The sequence below is a fragment of the Phoenix dactylifera genome, chromosome 1 (genome assembly GCF_009389715.1).
Source record: "Phoenix dactylifera cultivar Barhee BC4 chromosome 1, palm_55x_up_171113_PBpolish2nd_filt_p, whole genome shotgun sequence".
Taxonomy (NCBI): Eukaryota; Viridiplantae; Streptophyta; class Magnoliopsida; order Arecales; family Arecaceae; genus Phoenix; species Phoenix dactylifera.
Window position 1 is genome coordinate 124795 of NC_052392.1, and position 16334 is coordinate 141128.

Genomic DNA, 16334 nt, shown 5'->3' on the forward strand with positions numbered 1-16334 from the left:
AGTTGCATTGATTTATATCACGGGACAAGTCGGCATATACGATAAGTTGTATGGTTGGGGTTGAGCCTCCCGGACTCGCGAATGAGAGGTAGCGCAGGATCTCTTTATTAGATCGCAGCTACGTGTTGACTAATTCTCGCTCCCACCAAAAGCTACAAATCTCTCTCTCTCTCTCTCTTCTATCGGTCCCATGGATATTGATCTTTCCATGATTCGGAAATAGCAGTATTCAGTTAAGATCTTCCTATATTGGCGGCTGAGATCTTCATAATAGCAGCTATTACCTCCGTGGATGCGAACCAATGCGAGATGGACATCTCTTCGTATTCTTTATGTTATCTATCTCACATGTCTTTCTCTTTGGCGTGGTCCGGATCTAGATTCTATAGAATTTGGCGACATTCTTTGCATATTGCTTGCCCATTCCTTCACCGTCACCATGGGACGGTGCTGTTTATCTTCCCCATCTTCCTTCTTCCCTGCATTTATCCGACATTGTTTTTATTAAAGAATGGTTATCTTCTTTTCGAGGTCTGTTTCTAAGCCAGCAGTCAAGCAGCGATTAGACTTCGTTTAGAGGCAACCACAGCATGGATAGCAACCTCTCATAAATACTTGCATTTCGAGGTGAGTTAGCCAAAGAGACGCGTCTCCTCCAGTTACCCAGCAGCAGGGGCATGTGCATACTAGTGAGCTGTGTTTCCTGTTTCCGGACGCTTCTCTCCTCTGCAACTACTACTGCTCTCTGTTTCACACGGACATGCTCTCTCTCTCCTCTGCCCTTTATATAGGAGCCGGTGCAAGAACCAGAACCTGGGGAGGAGGAGTGGAATCCGAAGAGGCCAGCGAGTGAAGAGTGAAGCAAGAAAGGTACCATCTTTACCGCTCCGGTGGGTTTCCTTTCCTTCCCTTTCCTTTTCTTTGCGCTTTTTCTTGGGCGTTCGAGCGAGGGAAGCTGCAAGCGATCCTTGGATTTTTTGGAGTCAACTGAATCCTAAATCGCGTGGGTCGGTCGGCTTGTAGGTGTATCGCCCATGGCGGTGGCGCTGCCCATGCACACTCTGGCGCTCGGGTCGGGCGGCGGCGATCACTGCTTGCCGAGCCTCCCTCGGCTTCGGGGCAGAGATCTGGGGTCTGCTGGGTTGTCATCCTTCCTTGGACGGAGAGTTTGCTGCCCGGGAGGGTCGCCCAGGAATCATGGAGCTGGTCGACTCAGAAGGGACCTTGGCAAGCCGCCCGCTGCCGCCATCAACTCTGTTCTTGCTGACGTTGCCAAAAATTTCAAGGTAACTCTCTCTCTTCCTCATCTTTTTTAGTGCTTGATATCGAGTGGCCACTCCATTTTAAGATAGATCCTGCGCTCGAAACATCTTATTTTGGGTCGGTTTACTCCTTTGCACGATTAAAGTTGAGTCAGTGAACTCTCCTTATATATGTGTTATAAATCAGTGTTTATACTGTTTCTTTCCTTGGATGTTTCCGCAGGAAAGATTGGATTCTTATGCATTTTTGATACAAAACCAGCCACATGGTGCTTAATGGGGTCTCAATCCCTTGAATATTTATTAGTTGGTAGAAGATTTACTTTGTTCTTTCTTGAATCAGGCACAGCCCCTTGAGGCACCGGCGTTCGAAAGGCCGTTAGCTGATCCGGGAACCGTTGCCTCAATCATATTAGGTGGAGGAGCCGGAACTCGACTTTTTCCTCTCACTCGAAGAAGGGCCAAACCAGCTGTAAGCATTCTTGAGAAAGTGAAGAATTTTATTGTTTCTTATGCTGACTGGAGCATAAAATGTTGCTTCATTTAGTATTTTTGTTTTTTTTTTCTTTCATTATTTCATGAGCTCATTGGATTCGAATCACTTATCTAGCGTCGAAGTCATGGTCTATTTAAATTGCTATCAGATATTATTCTCTGTTCCTGCTATATTTCCGGAGATTTTAGACCTTGACTCTCTGATTTATGTCTGTCAAGGAATTATCAGAAGAGAAAGCCAGAGATAGGATAAATTAACATAAGCCTGGAAATCTATAAAAATTGTCAAGCTTTGATTGGCATGAATTTGCCTTTATTTTGGCTTTTTGCTGATAATTGCAGAAACTTGGCCCCTTGTTTCCTTAATTATAAACCTATTGATTTGGAACAGCACAGACTTTATCGATTTCTGTTGGAGAAACAACCAAGAACTAGTTTTCATGGGACACTTAGACTGGAATCTATCTATTTCTTCTGTATGCATTATTGTAGCAAACGTGGCAATGCAAATTATGCATATGTATCTCTTTTATAACATGTGTTTATGGCACTCAGGTACCGATTGGAGGTTGTTACAGGCTTATTGATGTTCCAATGAGCAATTGCATCAACAGTGGAATAAATAAAATTTATGTTCTAACTCAATTTAACTCTCAGTCTCTGAATCGCCATCTTGCTCGGACATATAACTTGGGTAATGGCGTAAACTTTGGTGATGGATTTGTAGAGGTATGCTGCATCATATCAAGAATTTGAAGCTAGCTTCTTTTCTCTTTGCCAGACTAGGGTTGAGTTGCTAAATTAACCTTTGTTTCCTTTGTCTCTGTTTAGGTACTAGCAGCAACACAAACACCTGGAGAATTTGGGAAGAGGTGGTTTCAGGGAACAGCAGATGCTGTTAGGCAATTCGGATGGCTATTTGAGGTTTGCAATTTGAGTATGCCACCTTATTTAATTTTTACTTTTTCGTGCTATTTTAGTTTCCTCTCATGCTCTAAATCCAGTATGCAACCAACACCTCTAAAGCAGATGCCATACGACCGGTTTTGCATGCTCGCACATAATGCTGTTGCCATCATTTAGTTCTTAGTTTTCATGTTATTGAGTGTCCCCTCATGCTCTAAATCAAGCATGAAACCAACAACTCTAAACCAGATGTCTTATGACTGGTTATGAATGCCTGCACATAATGCTATTGCCAACTTTATTTATGTTTTTCTGCTTCCATGCAGGATGCCAAACTTAGACATATAGAGAACATGCTGATTTTGTCTGGCGATCATCTGTATCGAATGAACTACATGGACTTCGTGCAGGTCAGATTTAAGTTTCTAACTGAATACAACATTGGTATATGGCATGTAAATCTGCATGATTGGGCACTGATTCAGAATTTGTACTCTTTTGCAGAAACACATTAACTCTGGGGCTGATATATCCGTTTCTTGTGTCCCAGTGGATGACAGGTAGCTTAATCTGAGCTTCAGGTTTACTTTAGTCACTAACATTTTGAATAATTTGGTCTTTGTCAATAACAATGCACCTATTGGAATAGGTCCTTTCTCTGGGGGCACGAATCTGACATCATACATGAAATTTTGTGCACTTCTCAAACCATATCCACACAAAAAATCTAGTTTCTATTGGCAATCACAAAGCTTATACCTTTGTTTCTGCACCACCTTGCTTCTACATGTGTATATTAACTGTATATCTAGGTCTGCGCATGATAGCATGCATGTACTCCAAATGCAATTTTTTATATGAAGTTGCCTCTCTTTCTCTCTCTCTCTCTTTCTTTCTTTCTTTCTTTCTTTCTAATTGAGCAGTCAACTGTCAAACTTGTATGGGCGACATTTCATATGACAAGCCTGTCTTGTACATATTTCCCTCATCTTCTAATAAAAATTGGATGGTGTAGCCTCCACTTGTCTCAAAAAAAGGGGCCTGTCTTGATTTTCCTTTTTATTTCACCCCTGCAGTCGTGCTTCGGATTTTGGATTGATGAAGGTTGACAAAATGGGGCGCATCCATCAGTTTCTTGAAAAGCCAAAGGGTGAAAATCTGAGGACTATGGTATATTCCTTTCATCTGCATAAGTTTTTTGCTTTTATATTCTAATTCACCAATTGATAATTCAACTTTCCAACTAAAATATAGGAAACTAATCTTAAAAATATTTTGGCGAGTATATTGTTGTATTAGGGAACTCATGTTTAACTGAGTCTTCAATGTTGCAGCAAGTGGACACAACAGTCTTAGGATTGCCTCCTGAAGACGCAAAAATGCATAAATACATCGCATCAATGGGAATATACGTGTTCAAGACAGATGTTCTTCTGAAGCTATTAAGGTAATTCTTAGTCATACTTGCTCATTTAACAGAAAATGCTGAGTGTTTCACCATTCGATCATGCTGTCAAAAATATGCACTTTTTGAGCACCAGGAATGACAAGAAACATGAAAGTGCGGACAATTTAAAGTATAGAAATGGAACTTAGTAATAGGTTATTCCCGAACTAGGATATGGTCTGTAGTTTCCTTAAAGGTTGTCTCTAAGATGCCTGAGAATGGTTTTATTGATGTCAATAAATTTCTGCAATTATACCAAACACACAATGAGACACAGAAATATCATAAATGCAGTGAGAGTGCAAAGAATCAGATAATCAGATTTAACGAGGATTCTTATTTAACATATTAATTTCTGTTTGAGATTTGATTTAAAGTATTAATTTCTTTCATGGTTGAATGACGATGTTTCTCATCTCTTCTAACACTTCTTTTTTCCTTTCCTTCAGATGGCGCTATCCTTCTGCTAATGATTTTGGCTCCGAGATCATACCAATGGCAGCTAAAGACTACAATGTGCAGGTATTTAACATCCCAAAGTCATGATCCTGAATGTGGATATGCTTACTATAAACCTTCAGCTGGTTTGGTGCATGATAGTGATTCTGTCAAATACAAATTTCTATGCGAAAAGGGGCTGAATTTTTTTCAATAAATGAAACCCAGCTGAGTATCCTCTAACTAACAAAGCGGGGCATCTGTCTTTGATAGGCATATCTATTCGATGGATACTGGGAGGATATTGGAACTATCAAATCATTTTTTGATGCAAATTTGGCTCTCACCGATCAGGTATATCTCAAGATAGCTAATCTTGGTATAACTTTAACTTAGTCTACTAAATAATGATCTTAATATCTTTTTCTAACTGATTGTGCAATGTTCTTTGAAGCCTCCCAAGTTTCATTTTCATGATCCTAAGAAGCCAATCTTTACATCACCACGGTTTTTACCACCAACCAAGATAGAAAAATGCAGGGTATGAGACTCCAATCAGTTGAGTTTTTGGCTGCAAGAGCTTTATATGGAATTTCTTTGACCATGATTATGTATGTTCTCTACAGGTTGTAGACTCTATAATTTCACATGGATGCTTCTTGACACAATGCAGTGTCAAACATTCCATTGTTGGTGTTCGCTCAAGATTAGAGTATGGGGCAGAGCTTAAGGTAACTTCTTTCTCATGCATAAAATTCAGATCCTTTGTAGATGTGGAGCTTGTTACCATCTATACTTGTAATCTGTGCTATTAATCAAGTTAAGCATGCGGTCAGAACAATTATTTAGGAGGGTTTTACGACATTAATATGTTAATTTCCTGAAAAACACAACTCATTCTGTAAGTGAGAAAATTAAAAAATCAGACAGGATTCTGTCTAACCAATCTTGTAGGAATTATCCTACTAGTGCAATTTTAGGTAGATTTGATATGATGCTCTTTAAATCTTTGACATTCTGATTTTGTTTTTATGTAATTTTTCACTTTTCTTCTGTTCCTGAATGTAGAGATTTTATTATTCTTTTCTTCTATTCTTGAAAGGGTTGCATGAAAGTGTTTTTTTAATTGTTCTTTAGTCAATACAATCTGTTCTGATACTTAGCAGTGATCATGAAGATTTGATCTCCTGTTTGAGGAATAGAATTATTTTCTTTATCTTCATGTTAGGATAGTTTTGTAAGTTTTGTTTTCATAATATTTCGAATTTCTTTGTTGGAAATTGAGAGTTGGAATCTGTTTTGTCAGGATACCATGATGATGGGTGCAGACTATTATCAGACTGAGGCAGAGAGAGCATCTTTCTTGGCTGAGGGGAAGGTTCCAGTTGGTGTTGGAGAGAACACTAGGATTAGGTAGGCTTTGTGATAGACTTCATTCTGTAGTCTGATTCAGATAACCTTGACATCTGCCTAATCTTCTCCTTTGCAATAGGAACTGCATCATCGACAAAAATGCCAGGATCGGAAAGGATGTGATCATCGCAAATGCAGATGTAAGATTCTCTCGAGCACACTATATATGCTTTAGTCATGCAGAAAACAGTTAATTCATTGCATTGTGATGTTAAACCCAAACTTTCGATCTCATCCAGATACATTGTCATGCACTGTTTAGATTTGATAAGAATCAGTTATATGAAGCAAGGTTTTAGGCCAGCTCCTCTGGGCAAGCACCAGCACTGGCACACATTAAGTCCTTCCAAAATATAAATCAATTAAATATAGTTTTTGTAATTTTTAAGCTTTTCTTTTTTTGGTTCAGCACCGAGAATGAAACTGAACTGCTAATGTTGGGTTGGTTTGGTTAGGTTTCTGACAAGGATTGGGTCGGCTGCAGTTTTGATCTTTTATGGGGGTTGGGGAACCTGACTCGACCCAACCCAATCCATATATAGTATATACATATTTATAGTATATATAATATATAGTTATAATTGTATATTGTGCATTAAACGTTTGATCCTTGTGTTCTCTCTCTACCCCCTTCGTTAGTCTTTACTCTCTCTCTCTTGATGATTGGTATGTATAAGATATTCAGGGTTAAATTTGGACTTAAATTTTTATTTTCGTTTGTTAGATTTTAATATATTTTTAATAAAATTAATATTTTAATTATTTTTTTCCAAAATTTTGAATAATAATCACTGAACAAACATTAATTGGGTCGGGTTCGGTTGGTTTGAATATTGATCGGTCTAATTCTAGTTCTAAAAATTGAGAACTGATTAGAATTGGGTCGCTTCTGTATTAGATTCCTAACCCGAACCAACCCAACCTATGTGCACCCCTTCCTTCTTGTGCATATAATATAGGAGCAGACATTATGATATCGTTCCTTCTGAGTATCAGGCTAGCATTGGCCCCCGATAGGATTTTTTGATATCTTGGTGGTCAACTCATGGGGAGTTGTTTATTTAAAAGAACTTCAGAATGATGTGATACTTTGCAAGGAAGATGCTCTGCTATAAGGTGGTAGTATAGTAGATAGAGAATTTCCTCTCAGTTTAACATTGCCAATTGAAATGACGATCACTTTATGCACCCATCTTTGACATTTTGAAATATGGTAAGTAGTATTTCAGTATGATATAAGTACATGACTGATGGATTCCATGTGGATAAGAAGGCATCTGAGCAACATAACATAGTGGTATCCATGGAAAGGCGCTTGTCAGCCTGTACGTTCAAAACAATGCCCTTTTTCTTAGCCTTGAAATGAAGAGAATTTTGAAGTAAACATTTTATCTGGTTGGTGAGCAGCAACAAATGAAATCGTTGCCTAGATAACATCAAACTGGCTTGAAGCTTGAAAAAGAGAAGAAACTCAAGCTAAGTGGATGATGGTCAAAAGAGAGCATTAGTTGATAATGTTACTGATATGCTGACTAGTTCAAACGAACACATCATAACAACTTAGAAGGAAAAGCAATGATGAATCAGGCTGCCACATATCTGATGTAGGAAAATTCTGTTTTGAAAGAAGGCAGTAAATCGTTGGCAGGAGGATTGTAGCAAGTATAATCTGTGGAAGGCTTGTCATCATGCATCGAAATTTCAGATGAAGCAGAGTAATTTGATGAGAAGTTTCAGTGTCTGTATTGCAAGTCAAGAATACCAATTCAAATCATACACTTCTACCTAGATGCTTATGTGTCCGCAAGTAGGTTTCACAATGGTTTTGCTAACTGAAGGCGTCAAGACACTACAAAGTCAGTGATCTATATTATTATTATCTGAATCTGTTTGCAGTGTTCGGGATTAAGACCTTGAGATGCTTGTGCGCAGATAGCATGGCATTTTGCAGTCATCCATTGCTCTGTTGAGGATTGAACATGGTAAATGTTATTACTTCTGAATACATGTTGGATGCAAGTCATTGTCACACTCTGCTGGATGTTGAACTCTTTGTAGCTTCCTCTTAAACAAGAGAATAAAAATAAATCTTTGCAGCTAGAGCGGTTTGTAGAGGGGCTAACTTAACTGCAGGAAAGCAGGGGTCAACAAAAAAAGTTTAACTGCAGGAAAATAAACACTTTTTCGAGCTTTATTTTTATAGAGTCTCCATAAGAGTTTGGATTTTGTTCTCATTTCTTGTTTAAAGATGTCATCAAAACATTTATAGCATAAACAGGGAAGAAGTTATGGTACACCATGTATTCAGTCAGATATGCATAAAACAAAGTGCCTATGGTTTTAATTGTTGTTTCCCTTATATGTTTAGTTCCCTTTTCTTCCACTTATCTGATTGGAAGCGAACTTCGCATGCTAACCTGCTGTATGTTTTATCATATTTATGATACCAGAATGTGGAGGAAGCTGATAAACCATCAGATGGTTTCTACATTCGTTCTGGAATCACTGTGGTGCTGAAGAATTCTGTTATTCCAGATGGGACCATTATCTAGAGGTTTTTTGCAGCAATGGTCAGCGAATTAGAGATACATGTAAATATCCATCGTCAGCTATTCATAACGCGTGACATGATGGAGGCTCATGGATTTACTATGCTAAGCTAATAGTAACCTTTTTTACCATTTTCAGATGGAACAACAGCAAATAAGAACTCCACTGCTGTACCATCAACATAGCAGCAGCTATATCTCCAGCTATGGCAAATTGGAAACGACCGCATTCTGCTCAGTTTGTGGGAATGCGGTATCTAATCACCACCCATGGATCTTTTTCCCATGCATATACCTTGATGAATAAACCATCCATGTAATGGTGATTCCAGGCGTATCCTAAATAAATGAAAATGTGTAAGAACGACAGACATCAAGGCTAACCCATTTGCTAGGGTATCATGCCTGAGAACAAAATAATGAAATTTTGCATTACGGTTTTTCTTGCTGTTGGTTTGCAATTTTTCTTTTTCTTTTTTGCATTATTATTATCTCTGCCCAGAACATATGCAATGGAAACACAATTAAATCTGCATACGTATATGTGATGCAATTGTTGTTACATAAGTATCATAATTTGTAAAGTCTATGTTATCTCGAATTATTTGATTATGGAAGTTAGAAACATAGGGAAATATGAGAGAGACTGTTTTTGATAAGGTTTAGTTGGACTGCGTCTTCCACCAAAAAGAAAATAAAGATGGATTGCATCAGAGAAATCATGCAAATGGTCAAGGGAGCTAAAAACTATTTTAGTTTTAAATGGAATTTGGATACATTAATACCAAGCAAAAATAATAGATTCAACGTCATCGCAATAGGTACACGAGGAAGGAAGCTTATACTTTCCCTCCTTATTTTCTCACAGCACCCCTGTAATCCTTCTTTTATTCCGAACAATAAATTCGTGGAAGCTTACACCTCCCTCATTTACACTCGAAAAAAAAAAACATCGGAATAGGTATACCCTCAATAATATATTATTTCCGATGTCAAGATCAAAAAGATTTGATAAATAAACGAAATAAAAAAATAAAAGTGAACCCTAACCTGATCCTTGCATAGTAGAATGTGATGCTCAGTCCCAGAGCAACTGATTCAAATGCTTAGAGCAGGCAACAAATCTCTAAACTCTCTATCCTTGCAGTCAGCGAGGACTGGTTTCTCACATGTACACCTTAAAAAAAAAAAAAGGGAGGCAGAAGTTTCTCACGTGGTCTGCTCATTTGCTGCTACTAACAGCTCCCTTGCTGTCGTTTCTGAATGAAATATTCCCGTCTTTGATATATGGTGTGTTTATTAGGCTTGAGATCCTACGGGAGTGCCGAGAAATGATATTTTCGATCAGTGGGGATTCAGAAAATATGATCTCGTAGCCATCTCTGAAGCCATCCATCCCCTGAGCCAGCAGCTGCCAGAATAGGCCACCTCTGCAGGGGCCGCCGCTGCTGGCTGATGCATGGATTGCGCTGTACACAGTCCGATACATGGCGTCTCTCTTGCAAACGGTGTAGCCTGAAAGCCTGGAGGACTTGCCGAACTCCGTAATGACTAATGGTTTCCTCAGAACTGCATCTGCATCTCCAATGTGGGATTGCATCCAACGCTGGAGGAAAACCAGCTGAGCTAGCTCGCTTGATCCTGGGATCCTGCATGCAAGTAGTGCAACAACTCATGAATCTCTCTCTTTTTTCGTCATCCTCCGTGGCCAAAGTCCGAAGAGTTGAATTTTCGACATAAGATTGACTTCTTTTAGATTTGACAGCGAAAGAAACTTGGAGGAGCCAAGAGGGCTCGAATGGAAATGGGTAGAGTAGGTTGAGGATTTGCTTGATCAAGTAGGCTGAGGATTTTCTTTTAGAGTTGGTGTGTTTGTTGGCTGGAGGACTGGTGCTGGGGTTTGGGGTTGCTCGTGGTGTGCTTCTACGGGACGAGAATACCATCTATTCATAACCAGGCAACCCATCTACACCCTACGGTCTGTCTTCATTCCATTCTAGCTAGTGATCATATGGTCAGGATCGGCTTATCGATTGTGGATGACATATATGTATCTATTCAACGTATGAAGCAAGTAGAAGCTCTGGCCAAGAAGAGTGAGATTTACCACTGATCAGGGTACGCATGAATGGTGGCGAAATCAATCTCGGGGATCTCATTGTTGGCGATGAAATCTGTACCAGCCTCGTAACCCCCAGGGTTGAATTGCTTCCTTTCAGAAATCGAATCTCCATAGAACCCTTCAGTTCCGACTTCAAGCAGGTGTCGGCTGTCTATGGACTTGACGTAAGCAGCCATCTCGGTAATCCAAGCCTGTGGAGGCAGTCTAATTATCGAATGCTCGACATTCATCTCTAATGAGATAGTTATGTGCTAATGCCCCCAGTACATCTTTTGCTATCTTTCGATCGGCATATATTGACAAGCTATGAATGAGTCGAGAAATGATGCATTAAACTCAAACCTGTAGGATTCTGCCAGAGAGATCACTTTGGCACCGGGGCTCGTTCATGAGTTCCCATGCGAAGATGGTTGGATCATCCCTGTACACTATTCCTGTCATTGTGTTGTTCCTAGTGAGGATTGTCTGATTCGAGCAAGGGGAATCCAATAGTCAGACTTATAATTAACAGTGCAGGCAAATTTATAACAGCAACACGATCTTGCATTATAAAAACGTAGATATTCACGAATTCAGTAAAATATTTTGGCCATACAAAAAGAGAGCGTTACTGATTCAGCTATATGTGGACGTTTTGATATTACGTGCATGGTATTGTATGAAAATTTTAGGCGTAGAAACTCAGCATATACATGTGGGTACATGTGTGCATAAATAACTTATATATGTTTTATGTATATGTGAACACTGGTATTCTATGTGTAAATGCATATGATATTTCGTGGTATTGTATGAAAATTATGGGCGTAGAAACTCAGCATATACATGTGGATACATGCGTGCGTAAATAACTTATATATGTTTTATGCATATGCTGGTATTCTGTGTGTAAATGTATATAAATATATATATGTATGCATGCATGTATAGATCTATATATTATGCATGTTTTTTATTGACATATATACATACATACATTATATAAATATGTTAGACATATTTTTTGGTAAGAACTGCAAATAGGTTTCTGAAATTGGAAGCCTCAAATTCTATGAAGCAGGTGGAATATTAATGCTCGCTCCTTTTCTCAAGAGAATAGTCTTAAAACCTTAAATAATGATTCTGAGCAATATATCAAGTCGATATCATCCAAAAAGATTGTTAAACAGATGATACATATATTATTGCTTAAGTTTCATAAATATGCCCGGCCAACATTTTCGAGTGTTGCTAATCACATGCATGATACTAATATTTTGCATCAACTGACTATTTATGAGAAAATTCGCATTGGATACCAAAGGTACGTACGTCCCATAGAACAGTAAGGCTACAATATTTGAAGAGGATCGACGAGAGCACTACAAATACAGGACAAAGATGAATGCAGTAGTAGCATTTACCTTGACGTGGCTTCTGTAGAACGTCTTGACGACATCATTCCAGAAGAAGTCATCATCAGAACCCGCAGCCTGGCCCATGTCCCTCGCCCACTGCACGTACTGTTTCTTCCCCCCATAATCTTCATGGTTATTGACCAAACTCAGTATCAGATAGACCCCGTACTTTCTGGCCTCAGAAATCACAAAGTCTAATCCCTGAAACAGCATTCAAGGAAAGAAATAAGGATGGAATTAAGAAATCCTTTCATTGATGTACTATAACAATATCCGCCACATACATGCTCGCAAACACGTTTCCCTACCTATGCATGCATGTGTGCATGATCAAGACGTATATATGAAGCATTAATTCACGGGACGGGTAGATGCATACCTCGAACATATCGTCATCGTAAGAGCCAGGAGAGCGCTGCAGGGCTTGATGCCCGCCATCGCTAAAAGCCCAAGTCCTAACCACGGTCATCCCATGGCTGGAGGCCTGTTGGAAAGCAGAGGACACCTTACTCCTTCCCGCCGGCTCGGACGCCATGTCCATTAACCAATAAGCATTGAAGCCATTCGCGTAGAACGGCCGCCCGTTCACGACGAAGCCTGTTCCGTTGGTTGTCACGAAACCTCCATCACCATGAGCTATACCATGTCGAAAAGCTAGCAGAATCAGGAGAAAGACGCTGCAGAAGAATCGGTTTCCCTGCATCGCCGGAACCAGAGCTAGCCAAGGAACCGAGATATGAATCGCCTGCTATTGGCGTGGATGGAATTTTTTGCAAGGGAAATTTATTCAGGGCCTAGAAGGCATGCTATACCACGGAGAATCTTCCTGATTAGCAGCCAATTAAGATTGGATGCAATGAATCATGTAAACATGAACAGAGAGAGAGATAGCGATGTATTCCTGAAATCAAGGGATTTCGTTAAAACATGGCTTTATATATAGCTTTCCTTAACCTGCGATCCTTCTTCGGGTCTGACTGATACACGTACTTTTCAGCGGTGGCCGGTTCCGTTGCGTGCCACGGAGTCTATCCGAAAGCTAATAATAATCAGCGAAACGGAATGCGTTGGCGAAGCCTCCGCTGGCCGACGCTCGCGCGAATTCCCTTGCCGGGTGGGACAAGGAATTTATTCGGACCTGGCATGGCGGAATTAGTCCATCACGCTATCTTGAATTAATCATGTACATGTGTTTGACTTCCCTTTCTTTACCCGTTCAAAATATTAGTTTTTGGACGATACAGATGTCATTATTATGATGAACAAAGTTTGCGCCACATGCGCTAGCTGCGACAATGCTCCAGAGAGAGATGAGAACTACAGCAAGATTAACTATCTAATTAGTCTTAATCCTATGGATAAGTTCTCACATTGAGCGCGGTAAATGACGGCAGGGTGCCTTTTGGTCTCTCACACCGTCCGTACGAGAGAGCTAGATCAAACTTTGTTTAGCTTAAAGAGCCATGAATTTTTTTTTATTGAATGAGCTCAATATGTGAAATTTTTAATAATAAAGTTAAAGAGTGAAAGATAGGGTTTGAATTCAGAACTTCTGCTCGGATACCATGTTGAAATCACCACTTGTCCCAAAAGCTTGAGCTAATAAGATTACTCCATGTACTTAAAGATGAAAGCAGGAAGAATAAGAAGCTTGTTCTTATTCGTGCTATTTTGCCGAAATTTTAAGCCCCCTCTCCTCTTGGTTTTTCCGATCTATCCATGTCTCCGGCTGCGATTGAGTTCTGATACCCTGCGGGAGATCTGGGAAATAATGCTTGCAGTGGAGCGGTGCTGCGTCAGTACGATCTCATAGCCGTCTCTTAGGCCGTCCATTCCCTGGGCCAGGAGCTGCCAGAAGAGCCCACCTCCGAGCGGGCCCTCATCCCTGGCCGAGGCAAAAGCGGACTCATAGACTTGCCCGTAGAAGGCGTCCCTCTGATCCGCCGTAGACCCTCGAGGCTCCAAAGACTTGCCAAACTCCGTAAAGAGAAGTGGCTTCTTTAGAATGGCAGATGAGTCGGAGACATGGATTTGAGTCCAGTTCTGGAGAAATCTAAGTTGCTCTTCCGAGGTCCAGTTCGCTAACCTGCGGATCTAAAAAGTCATGATCGTCCCTCCCTCACTCCCTCTTATTAAATGCCAAGTTACATAAAAAAAAAAGAGATCATGTTACCATGTATCTGGATATCCATGGATCGTGGTGAAATCAATTCCTGGGACTTGATTGTGGGAGATGAAATCAGATCCCTCCACATAACCATTGGGATTGAATTGCCGTCTCCCTTGCATCGAAGCGCCGTAGAATCCTTGCATCCCAACCTCTAGCAAGTGTGCATTGTCTATGGATTTCACATAAGCGGCCATTTCTTGAATCCAAGCCTATCAAAGAGACGGTCTGATTGGCTCGAGAGAATTGGAACGAGTGCATGCAGCAAATTAAAATTGGAGCTCACCTGCAAGGTTGAACCAGAGAGGTCGCTTTTGCAGCTCGGTTCGTTGATGAGCTCCCAAGCAAAGATGGTTGGATCATCCTTGTATGCTATACTAGTCACCGTGTTGATCCTCGTTAGCACCGTCTGATCCACCAAAAGTTGTTACAGTGTTGATGCTGGTATTGTTACATGCATCTAAATTACATAGAATGCAATCTCGTCAAGCAAATAATTCCCCTTCGATCTCCCATTTAGGCCCTTTATTTCCACCGATAAGAAAAAGAAAAGAAAAGAAAAAAAAAAGCGGGGAAAAACTCAGATGTTCGCTATTAGCTAGGCCTATGACCTGAACATTGCCTTAAGAGGACATAAATGTTGGCTATTCTAACATAAATACTTCTACATTACCCACTTGTTGGATTAGATCGGGTGGTGATGGATAATTAGTGGTTAATCAATAAATATTAGATGGTGGAAATAATTTGACGCTACCAACTTATCAAGCTAGTAAAGTTCTTGGCAGTGGACCAAGCGATCTGGACACGAATCCTGTCCTCACCATAATTTGGAAGGTTAGGGATATTCCTGGGAGAGCTTTACTTTCATTATGTAGCTTATTGCCTATGGGCCCTTCTGTCATAAAAAAAAAATGCAACATTATTCTTAGTTCATCACATGATGTATATAATCTAAAGTTCCCATTTAGTTTCATCTAAGCTAGCTAGCTCAATCCAACCTAACCTGACATCAATTTGACTAAACTCAGGTTTAGCTAAAAATAGAGGTTGGTGGAGCTGGGTTGAAGAACTGAGTTCAGCTTGGATTTGGTTAGGGAGGCATGCAGCTAGTGCAGCAGCCCTGCTGGAGACGTGAGAAAACAATGAGGAATATAATCTCCAAGGAGTAGTCAATGTGGAAACTTCTCTCCTGCAAACTAGCGACGCATAAAAAAGAGTAACCAAATGGGTGCAATCTACTACCATACCTTGACATGGTTCTTGTAGTAACCCTTGATAACATCATTTGTATAGAACGCATCATCCGAGCTCACATCCTGGCCCCTCTCCCTTGCCCATTGAACATACTGTTTTCTTCCTCCAAAACCGTCGAAGTTGTTCACCAAACTTAAAATAAGATAGATCCCATTCCTCCTGGCCTCGGAAATCACAAAGTCTAACGCCTGAACAGAACATATCAAACATATATATAAAGATACAAAAATAGACAGTATGTCCATGCGGTCAACATTTTTTGAATGCCAGAGTTGACAATCCTTTACCTTGAACATATTCTCATTATAAGAACCTGGAGATGACTGCAGCGGCCATTGACCGCCGTCGCTGAAAGCCCATGCTCTAGCCAGAGTCAATCCGTAACTCGAGGCCTGTTCCAAAGTGGTGCTCACCTTCCCCCTCTCTGATGGAAATGATGACTCCAACATCATCCAGTATGCATTGAAACCACTAAAATAAACAACGTCTCCATTAACAATGAATCGAGTTCCATTTGTTTGCACAAAACCACCAAGCTTTTGACTCTCGACCTGATCTGGACCTTGTTGCAGCAGGATAAAAGCCAGGAAGAAAGAACTTCTGATAGTCTGCCTCACCACCATCGATCTTTGCCTGACTCTCGACATGATCTTTGCCTCACCAGTACCATTTGTTTGCACAAACGGGTTCTTATAATATTCAAGCCTAGAGAAAAGAGAGAGATGTCAGCCGTACAACTCGGGCAACCATTTAAGAGGAAATATTTGCTTCCATGTTGAGTCGAACCGATTCAGATCACCGATTTACTTCCATAGTCAGTCAACCTTATCCCGAGCACACATCTACTTCCTTACAAATTGGTGGAAGGGAAGCTACTTTCT

General features: G+C 40.2%; 3 protein-coding genes across 6 annotated transcripts; 1 reads left to right on the plus strand and 2 right to left on the minus strand.

Annotated features, from left to right (window-relative positions):
* The first annotated feature begins 357 nt into the window (after nt 1–357).
* LOC103714474 (glucose-1-phosphate adenylyltransferase large subunit 4, chloroplastic/amyloplastic-like) lies at nt 358–8958 on the plus strand. 4 transcript variants are annotated; one of them, XM_039118870.1, is made up of 18 exons: nt 358–627; nt 792–870; nt 1024–1286; nt 1606–1734; nt 2313–2486; nt 2589–2681; nt 2990–3073; nt 3168–3223; nt 3740–3833; nt 3998–4110; nt 4560–4632; nt 4822–4902; nt 5003–5089; nt 5175–5279; nt 5855–5961; nt 6041–6101; nt 8412–8552; nt 8650–8958. In XM_039118870.1, exons 3-17 carry the CDS (start codon nt 1035–1037, stop codon nt 8511–8513), a joined length of 1611 nt encoding a protein of 536 aa, XP_038974798.1. In that variant the 5' UTR covers nt 358–627; nt 792–870; nt 1024–1034; the 3' UTR covers nt 8514–8552; nt 8650–8958. The 4 variants fall into 4 exon arrangements, with proteins under 4 accessions (XP_038974798.1, XP_008799959.1, XP_038974700.1 ...); XM_039118772.1 differs by having other exon boundaries at nt 359–689; nt 792–890; XM_017844593.3 differs by having other exon boundaries at nt 359–627; nt 792–890.
* Nucleotides 8959–8983: 25 nt separating this feature from the next.
* LOC103714500 (putative mannan endo-1,4-beta-mannosidase 9) lies at nt 8984–12916 on the minus strand. Its single transcript, XM_017844588.3, has 5 exons — nt 12409–12916; nt 12036–12230; nt 10975–11097; nt 10618–10823; nt 8984–10159 (listed from the first exon to the last, which is right to left on the minus strand). The coding sequence occupies exons 1-5, from the start codon at nt 12730–12732 to the stop codon at nt 9733–9735; spliced, it is 1275 nt and encodes a 424-aa protein (XP_017700077.3). The 5' UTR covers nt 12733–12916; the 3' UTR covers nt 8984–9732.
* An 824-nt stretch (nt 12917–13740) lies between these two features.
* LOC103714499 (mannan endo-1,4-beta-mannosidase 1-like) lies at nt 13741–16102 on the minus strand. Its single transcript, XM_017844587.3, has 5 exons — nt 15741–16102; nt 15447–15641; nt 14483–14605; nt 14203–14408; nt 13741–14115 (listed from the first exon to the last, which is right to left on the minus strand). The coding sequence occupies exons 1-5, from the start codon at nt 16098–16100 to the stop codon at nt 13743–13745; spliced, it is 1257 nt and encodes a 418-aa protein (XP_017700076.3). The 5' UTR covers nt 16101–16102; the 3' UTR covers nt 13741–13742.
* Nucleotides 16103–16334: the final 232 nt, after the last annotated feature.